This window comes from Nematolebias whitei, chromosome 5 (assembly GCF_014905685.2).
Source record: "Nematolebias whitei isolate Nwh7 chromosome 5, NemWhi1, whole genome shotgun sequence".
NCBI classification, from domain to species: domain Eukaryota; kingdom Metazoa; phylum Chordata; class Actinopteri; order Cyprinodontiformes; family Rivulidae; genus Nematolebias; species Nematolebias whitei.
In genome coordinates this window covers 19929261-19938813 of record NC_056502.1, presented here as the reverse complement: position 1 = coordinate 19938813, position 9553 = coordinate 19929261, and the positions used below count along the sequence as shown (strand labels likewise).

Below are 9553 nucleotides of genomic sequence, written 5' to 3'. Positions count from 1 at the left end.
CTGGATTAAAAGTGTGGATTATTGTAACCTGGATTAAAAGTGTGGATCATTGTAGTGAAGCTTTCGTCTTCAACCATCGACAGAGGCCTCATGTCAGTGATGATAATGTTCAGGATGTTTCAGTAAAGACAGCTGCTGCTGTGGTGTCCATGATGTCTGTCCATCATGCAGGATGTTGTTGTTTGTTGTTGTTTTCTGGAATGAGAGAGTAAATATTTATTATAGCATAATTTACATCATCTCAAGAAATGCCTTGTTTTATTTACAGCGTTAGGTTCAGGCAAAAGTAGCTAAAAGAGCAATTAAACACACACACACACACACACACATATATATATATAAAAAATACTTAATTACACACATTTGAGTAGATGTAATAAATTACTTTAATTCCTGTTTAAATGCAATTCATCCTGCCATACCTGCAGTGTCTTCAGACTTTGCCAACAAATTAAAGTTGAAGCTTAATCATTAAATTATTTTAATCTTTGTGTTAGATTTATTTATAAATCACATTTAAACACTGCTTGTACCAATTAAATAAAATAAAAAGTAACACACACATTCTCTATCACCACCATTAATCAGATAAACAAACAAACAAACAGCTTCATCTCCCAGACAGACTGACGTTACATTTTCTCTCTTGAAACAGAACAATGTGCTAAATTGTAGAGACTCACCTGCAACACGAGTTGGGAGTGAGACATGTTGTATCAGCTGCAGCTCCTTCCTCCTCCTCGTGACTCTGACATGTTTACGTTTATCAGCGTGGTTCTCCCGTGTCGTGTCAGCGATTTTCAAAGCGGCATGTTTCTCATTTTTTATCTTTGTGAAGTTCTCCCACACTTTGGAGGACTTGGGTCAAACAGTTTTCGCTGCGTCGGTCATTTGTAAAATTTACTTAAATTTCCTTTAAAAACACCGCCACTGCTTTGCTTCCTCCTCCCCCCTCGCTCTGTTCAACTCGCGCTGCAGTTTTTTTTTTCCCAAACTTTATTCAGTCAGTCCGCATTGACAATGAACTGCCCGTGAACAAAACGAAACGGCTCCGCAGCGCCGTGAAAGATGCATAATCGCGCGACACAACGAATCGATAACGAAATTCGTTGCCAACGCTTTTAATCATCGATTTTTATCGATTCGTTGTTGCAGCCCAATTGTGTACATTTATTTTTTTAAGCTATTTGACTAACTTTTATTTTTTATTATTCAATATTTTACTAACAGAATAGTCAAATAGCAACCTGTTTTTTGTGCGAATTTCTTTGTCAGTAAAATGTTCAATTTTGGAATAAAGGGGTGGAAATTAAAACTTTTTTTTTTTTTGCCGCTTCATCGATTAATCGAAAAAATAATCGGACGATGGATCGATTATTGAAATAATCGTTAGTTGCAGCCCTACACACAACTGTTGTTCTGATTTACCTCATTTTGTATTTTGCTTTGTGTGTTACCTGTTGTTCTGTCTGTACAGCACTTTGGTTGGCCTTGTTGCTGTTTTAAGTGCTCTATAAATAAAGTGGTATGGTATGGTATCACTCTTAGTTAAAGAAATCAGGTCTCTCTTGTAAATGAGTCCTCGAGGCTTAATGGGACTAACCTGTACAAATAAAGGTTGGAAAAAAAAAAGAGGATGATCTGTCTGTCTCTCTTCTTAAGAGTATTTTGTGATGTGGATAAGCTTAACTGCACGGACATAAACTGTGATTGTGCATATTTACACTTTCAATTTTTACCTACAACAATAACACAAGATGACAAAAAAAGCACATAAGGCTGAGTCTTACGTGACAGTTTGGTCAAATGACTTTGGTGACAAAGTGGAGTGAGATAATGGGGTTTAGCTTGCTGTAGCACACACAGAGACCAGGCAACATCTGTTTGCAGAAAAGGCTCCACACTTGTGAGCGACTCCTCCAGCACAATGTGAACCTTCAAGCAAAGTAGGACAGACATCAGTAGAACCAGCTCTATACAATCACCAAACAGTGCTTGATTTCATTATTACCTTGCTATAAAACTCCTCTCCTTTGTTGGGCTGGAAGCCCAGTCTGGCAAAAGTCATGAGCAGATTGCAAAGCTGGGAAGTGCTGTACGTTTGACTCTTTGCAATGTAGTGCTGGTGAAGAAACACACAATGAGTGAGAGGGAAAACAAAGAACTGTTCACCTGAGATCATAGATGAAACATTTTAAAGTAACTGAAGCAAAGAAAGTTACCTCAGCAAAGGCCTCAAAGAGTGGAATGTGGAGCCATTTGAGGAAACCCATTGACTTCGCATAGCGTGTGACATCAGTTGGGCTGAGTTGAGGAACTCTGGGCAACAACTCACAGGACATTCGTTGAAAAAGCTGAGAATTATTGAAGTTCAGTTTCCCTACAGGAAACAAACAAACAAAAAAAACTGTTATCATTACACAGTCTACTATGTTCTGATCTATGGGTGAATTTTGTAGATAGCTTTATTTATTGGGTCAAAACACTTGTTTTTTTAAGTAACCACCACTGTTACAAATGGGCAGCGTTTAATCTTGAGACACTACCGTAAGCAAAGGCCATGTCCATTATTAGTGGAGTTGTGAACTCCACTGATGGCTTCTGGGTGAGGTGGTAGGACATAGCTCTGAGCAGCGGGACACTTCTGCGATTCTGAGTTGCCAAAGATATGCTGACTTTGCGAATGTCTTCAGCTGAAAAGCTCTCCGCGAGTTCCAAAGCCTTTAAAATAAACAAAAAGATTCTCATTCACATCAGTTCACAAACTGATAGCTCCAACTCGCATTTACTGAGCCTCAATTAGATGTGTCCACCAAAATAATTGTTTTGCTATAATTTTGAGATATATTACAACTATATGCAGTCAGATTGATAATACGTACATTCTACTAATGGTTTGTTTCACACACTCACACTTCGAGTTAAACATTGATGACTGTTTTAACTCTGGTACCTTGTCTTCAAGTCTGTCCATCAAAGAAGGTGACAGGCGTTCTCCTCTTAATATCATCAACCTGACAGTTTTAGCATCAGTGATCTCAGTCCAGCGCAGCTCCAGTTGTTTTAAGGCAGAGTTCACCAACGTCACGTCCTGTGGTCCTTCTCTGGCTGCTCCCCAGTCTACCAGCATGCCCAGATGCTTGGAAGATAGTCTACGTATCCTCCACAGCACCTCTGTGTGCACAGATCTGAGTATTGGATTGGTGGAGGGAATCTTCATGGTCCAGAACGTTTTTAACACACTCACCAGGTGCCTGTTCCACACTGATGCCACCTGGAGCAAATAACAAAAACGGACATGAAGGGCGTAAAAAAAAATAAAGTGATAAGAGGTAAAGTATCTTGCATGATAATTCTAAAGGTTTATTTGTTCTTTTTAATAAAGCTTCCTCACATGTTGATTTAAGGTGTTCATCATATCCTGAAGCCTTGAATCTGACAGTTCTGATTCTTGCCCCGTAAACTTCCCCTTTGTCTTTAGCATCAACTGAGTCCACTTCATTAAAGCAGTAGCAGCTTGAACAGAATTTTCTCCATACTTTTCCCATGCAGACAGGACGTCTTCTGGTGCCGTCGCCTTTTCCAGCAGCTCGTCTAGCTGGGTGAATGTCGGAATATGTGGAAATGACTCATCTTTGGGTACTATACTTTCGCTCATTAATCTCTCTGTGACCCACAGCCAGTGTTTAGCCTTTGACACAGGTGCTGGTCCAGCCACAGATGGAGGCAGGCGAATAGCAGCAGTAGCTGCTGGAGCCTGAGAAGAAGACCTGCAAAACAAGCTGGCACATCTGCCCAACAGACGATTGGCCATTTGGACTAAGAGACGGTGGCCTCAGGCAGGACAGGAGCAGACAGGACGTTTCTCACAGTTCAGAAGCCATCGTCACCATTCCATACACTGAATCTGTGAAAGACAGAGGTCTGCATTAGACATTGTTTCAAGAAAATGTTGAAAAGCCAAAGTAGCGTCATCATAATTAAAAGGACTGCATATCACTCACTGTCTTTCAAGCCAGAGTGTTGGACTCCTGGCAGGGACCAATGCAGACATGTTCCTGTTTTTAGTTTTCTACATTCGCCTTAGAATCTAGCTGTTTTTTATTTTTATTTATTTATTTTTTTTTTTTACTTTTTTTAGCCATCCTATTTGTTTAAAAAAATAAAAATAAAACTGGAGTGACTTTTTATAACTGTTTATTGTTGTCACTGTTGTCCATTGTTGTCGTCATTCTTTGTTGAAATCAGGTCTCTCTTGTAAATGAGTCCTCGAGGCTCAATGGGATTTACCTGTTTAAATAAAGGTTGAATGAAAAAAATGAGAATGGAGTTATAGCTGTATGGGTCAAACTATGTAAAAAATGACGTGCGATCTTACAATCTCTAGCAAGACATGTTAGCTTTCAAAGTGCATGTTGTTGAATATGACTTTTACCTACTACCACACAAAAATCAGCTTAGTTTCTGTACATTAACAAAGTGACAGCCATTTCTGTGTTAACTAAGGTCCATTAGCTGTAGTGGCCACCTTCAATTGGGCTGAATAAAAGTTAATGAGGTATCACACCCAATGCCTAATTTCTCAAAGCTGATTTATACTTCATCCGTAGTGCCAAAATCATTTCTCACCTATGAGGTTGGATGACAAAAATTACACATTTTTGTTCTAGCCATGCCTCTGAGAAGCTGTTCTTTGGACAATCTTCCATCAGAACTATTGTCTTGCACGAGTACATGCCAAGTACTGTGTGTCTGGTCACAGCTCTGTGGACATGTTTATGCAGAAAAGTGGCTGCAGTATGCTTCTCTCATTTCGCGTCAACCGTTCCATTGAGAAGTGGCTGGCTGAAGTTATTAGAAAATACAGCCATCTTTACAAAGATTCCTGCTAAACTTAGAAAGCAGTAAAGAAAAAACTTTATAAAAATAGTCAAAGAACTGGTGGAAGAAGATTGCACAACATTTGCAGTCTGTGTTGGGGGAAGTTATGGGAGGTCATGGATGTTTTTGCTTATTAATGTTAAATTAATATAGAACCATGTCTGTGAAGTCAAGGGAGTATTTTTGTCTACTCAAGAGAGGAGCCTGATAACTGATAACTTCTGACGCCTTCAAAAACTGTGAGCTGTGAAGCAGAGGTTGCCTCTGTCTGATAACAGGTACCGGTATTAAAGCTTTTCCTAACTCTTTGACTGTGTGCAGATCTTGGACCAGAGCTTCGCATAACATCGTTGTAAGCCCGTTTTTAATGCTGCACCCCTTGTAAGAAGTAAACCTGGGTTGAAACGATCTTCTCACATTCTCTGTGTGGCTTATTTGATTAATGAGATGATGATAGGATAATTAAATTATCCAACAGTCTCTTTGTGACAAATTCCCTGTTAACATAAAAAAACAGATTTTCCTCCTCCATCATCAACCAAAAATAAACATCCATTCTGCCAACTTGGTTGTCGTGTTTTCGTTTGTGCGCGACATGCTCTGCAGTGGAAGACATTACTAGGACTTCTCCCCTGCAGTTTCTTTCGATTATAAAATGTCCATACAAAAAGAACATCACACAACCAGGTCAGCGAGATCAGATTCTTACATTTAGTGAAGTACAAGTCCACCTTGAGTTTCACAAGTCTGTCCAGATCTCATAGACAGCACTGATGCTAAAAGTTAAACTGAGCTTAAACAAAATATGTAGCACAAAGGGCAGCACTTGGAGGATGTGTAGAGAATATATACTTTCTATCTACTACCACAACAAATATGAGCTAAAAATCAATCAAACTGATTGAGTTAGAGCTTTTTTGTGTGTTGACTAATGCCAGCTGTTGTGACCATCTTGAATCAGGTTGACTTAAATAGTTAATCAGTTGTAAATGTACATCCAATGATTACATAAAAGGTTCAATAAAATCCATCCTGTTCTTCATGAGATATTTTGTCAAAAGAGCCAGATACTTGACGGGAACACAACAGATCTTGTATGATCAGTGAATTCTCGGAGTATGCGTCGTTGAGGAGTCGCAAACACACCGAAATGGAGCTAAAACTAGTTTGCGCTACAGCTATCTGTGTCTTTGTAACGAGTTGCGACCTTCTAGAATTACCTCGTCTTCAAAGGTTTTATATACATCCGATGAATACTTTGAGAATTTCATTAAAGTCCGTCCACTGGTTCATGAGATACTTTGCTGAAAGACAGAACGAACCGAACCCACACACGATAACATTAGATCAGCGATTCATTAAATAACATGTAAATTGTGCAACTTGCAGACACTTATTTGACACACACAATGTCATAACTTCATGAAGCTCTGAGCACACCCTATTATAACTCTCTTTGACACGATTTACCGTGATTGTATTGAAAGAGCCGGTCAGATAGAAGCCCGAGTTCCTGTCATGCAACAGCAAACCCTGACCTTGTCGTGGAAGGAAGGGACGCAAGAACTCCAACAACTTCCACCCAGCTGAGTATTATTTATAAAGTCGGAACACAAACAGTAAATACACAAATAGTTTAAAACCATATAGATATATGTATACATATACATACAATTTACTTCAAATTTTGAAGAGGTTTAGCCAAATCCGTTTCCACGAGGAAATGCTTGAACTAAACGTCGCCGGAAAGTGACGTAAGAGACTCTTCTTCGTGTTGAGTTTATTTGCGGATGTAAAAAAAAAAACCCGGTAGAAGTGCATTACTGCCACCACTGGTACGGAGTGTAGTTAATCGTGGTGTTCAGCATTCTGTGTATGCACGAATAACTATATGTATTTCAAATCCTATTAATCAATTTTGTTTTCTTCAAATATTTAATCATAATTTGTATATGCTTGCTCTCTAAGTTGGGTTGTAGTGCATCTAGTATGTTAAACTTTTCTTTTATCTTTTCAAACTCTCTCTTCAGTATCTTCGTTCCTGCTGATATTTCTGACATTCCAGTATAACATGTTGTATTGTTTCATCCTGTCCACAGTGCTCACATTTTCCTGTATTGTGTTGCTGTATTTGAAATAGTGAATAGTTGAGCCCTGTATGTCCAAATCTCAATCTTGTTATTAATCGTTCCTCCTTCCTGCTCCTTCTTCCAGTTCTTGTTTCTCCTACTGTTTTTTTTTATCCTATGAAACCATCTTCCTTTTCTTTCTTCATCCCATCTTTTCTGCCATTCTTTTTTCAGCTTTTGTTTTCATGATACTTTATGTCTCTGATTTACTTGTATCTACTGTAAAGTTAATATGATTTTGAGTTGCCTTCTTTGCCATCTTATCTGCCATCTTGTTTCCTTCTATCCCAATGTGTGCTGGTACCCATAAAAATGTTACTATTAATCCCATCCTTTGTGTTCTGATTAATGTGTGGAGTATTTTTAGTAATGTCTGGCCTGCTGTGTGAATGATTGTGTTTCAAACTCAATAATGTGGAGCTTGAACCTGAACAGATCACTGTCCTTAATGGTTTAATTTCCTCCACCCACTGCACTGCTAATAGAACTGCTAACATCTCTCCTGTATATACTGATAAGTGTTTATGTTTCCTATTTTTATTTGAAATTCTGGGACTATAAAAACTATTCCTATTTTTTCATTTGTTTTTGATGCGGCTGTATACATTTTAATGTATTGATAATAATTGCTTATATATGTCTGTACTGTGTGTGAATCTATGATGTATGTCATATGTAGGAGGGCGGAGCGCAAGTGGAGGAAAGACAGGCTGCAGGTCTCTTTTCAAATACTTAAAGAGAATTGGTGCCGTTATCAGAAAGCAGTGAAAGCTGCTAAATCCAAATACTTCTCTGATATAATTACCTCAAACTCTCGCAACCCACGTGTCCTCTTCTCCACCCTAAACTCTGTTCTCCACCTCACTGAACCATCACCTTTGGAAGCCTCGACTGAGCTGTGCGACAACTTCTTACATTTCTTTTTGGAAAAACTTGCGACCACTCAGGCTCTCTTTTCCCCTCCAACTCATGACCCATCCATCCCACCTCAATCTGTAGCTCTATTTGACCATTTTGAACCCATCACTCTATCTTCTCTAGAGCAGGTCATGTGCAACTTGAAACCTTCTGGTTCCCCCTTTGATGTGGTCCCCCCTCGACTACTAAAGGAGGTGTTTCCTACTCTAGGTCCGTCCATTCTTACTATAGTAAACAGTTGTTTATCCACTGGCGTGGTGCCAAAATCCTTTAAACATGATGCTGTCCAGCCTCTCCTGAAAAAACCAAATCTTGACCCTTCAGTCGTGTCCAACTTCCGGCCTGTCTCCAAACTCCCATTTGTTTCTAAACTACTGGAGAAAATAGTTGAGTCCCAGTTGAAGTGCTTCCTGGAGGATCACGCCATCTTAGAGCTATTCCAATCTGGCTTTAAACCTCTCCATAGCACTGAAACTGCCCTGCTGAAGGTCTTTAATGACATTTTCTTAACCACTGATACCGGTGATTCTGTGCTGCTTGTCCTGTTGGACCTCACAGCCGCCTTTGACACCATCGACCATGATATCCTCATTGCTAGGTTAGAGCAGTGGGTGGGCGTCACAAGGTCAGCCCTCAATTGGTTCAGATCTTACCTCACTGACAGATCCTTTTGTGTCTCCATCAAAGATTTTAGCTCTGCAGCGGCAGAGCTTAAATGGAGGGTTCCGCAGGGGTCAATCCTGGGTCCTCTCCTATTCTCTTTATACCTGCTGCCGCTTGGTGATATTTTACGGAAACACAACATGCCCTTCCACTTCTATGCCGATGACTGTCTAATTTACTTCCCCCTAAGACACAATGGCACATGCTCTAGTCAACCTCTGCTTGACTGCCTGGCTGACATTAGGGACTGGATGGCTTTAAACTTCTTAAGTTTCAATGAAAAGAAGTCTGAAGTCATGTTGTTCCCTCCCAATGACACGATCACAAACCACTGCATCAACCTCTCCGCTCTAACCCTGTCAGAAAAACAAAGAGTCACTAATCTGGGAGTGATAATGGACCCTTCCCTGAAACTTAACAATCATGTAAACATGATTGTTAAATCATGTTTCTTCCAACTGAGGCGGCTGTCTAAACTGAAGCCCATATTGTCCAAAAATAACCTGGAGACAGTAATACATGTATACATTACATTCATATCTGAAGCTGTCTGGTAAAAATCTCGGGATGATTTAGACTCTGACTTCAAGTTTGACAAACAAATCACCTCTGCTCTGCAGAAAAGCTTCTTCCAACTCAGACAGGTAGCTAAGCTCAAGCCAGTGTTGTCCAGACCCGACCTTTAGAAACTAGTCCACGCCTTTGTCACAAACCAATTGGACTATTGCAATGCACTGCATGCTGGGATCAGCCAGGCCTCCATCTCAGGTCTTCAGCTCGTCCAGAATGCTGCTGCTCGGCTTTTAACTGGAACTCATAGGTCTGAACATATTACACCAGTTCACAAACAGTACACATGTTTAATGATGGACAGTTACTTTTCACAAAGATGGCTTCCTTTACTCCTCTCTCAAGCCAACGTTCCTCTCTATCAAGGATGTGCACATCTTCATCCCTGAATG

General features: G+C 39.9%; 1 protein-coding gene across 2 annotated transcripts in view; it reads right to left on the bottom strand.

Moving 5' to 3' along the window:
* The window catches only part of tbrg4 (transforming growth factor beta regulator 4), a 17595-nt gene extending 10964 nt beyond the window's left edge, over positions 1-6631 (bottom strand). Inside the window, exons 1-7 of one of the 2 annotated variants that reach the window (XM_037676972.1) lie at positions 6554-6631; positions 3395-3907; positions 2954-3274; positions 2547-2721; positions 2223-2380; positions 2012-2122; positions 1791-1935 (exon numbers count right to left, since the gene is read on the bottom strand). In XM_037676972.1, coding sequence (XP_037532900.1) covers positions 1791-1935; positions 2012-2122; positions 2223-2380; positions 2547-2721; positions 2954-3274; positions 3395-3814 — 1330 coding nt within the window. In that variant the 5' untranslated portion in view covers positions 3815-3907; positions 6554-6631. Of the gene's footprint in view, positions 1-1790; positions 1936-2011; positions 2123-2222; positions 2381-2546; positions 2722-2953; positions 3275-3394; positions 3908-6101; positions 6176-6553 lie in introns of those variants that run through there. The other variant, XM_037676973.1, reaches the window with a different exon arrangement.
* Positions 6632-9553: the final 2922 nt, after the last annotated feature.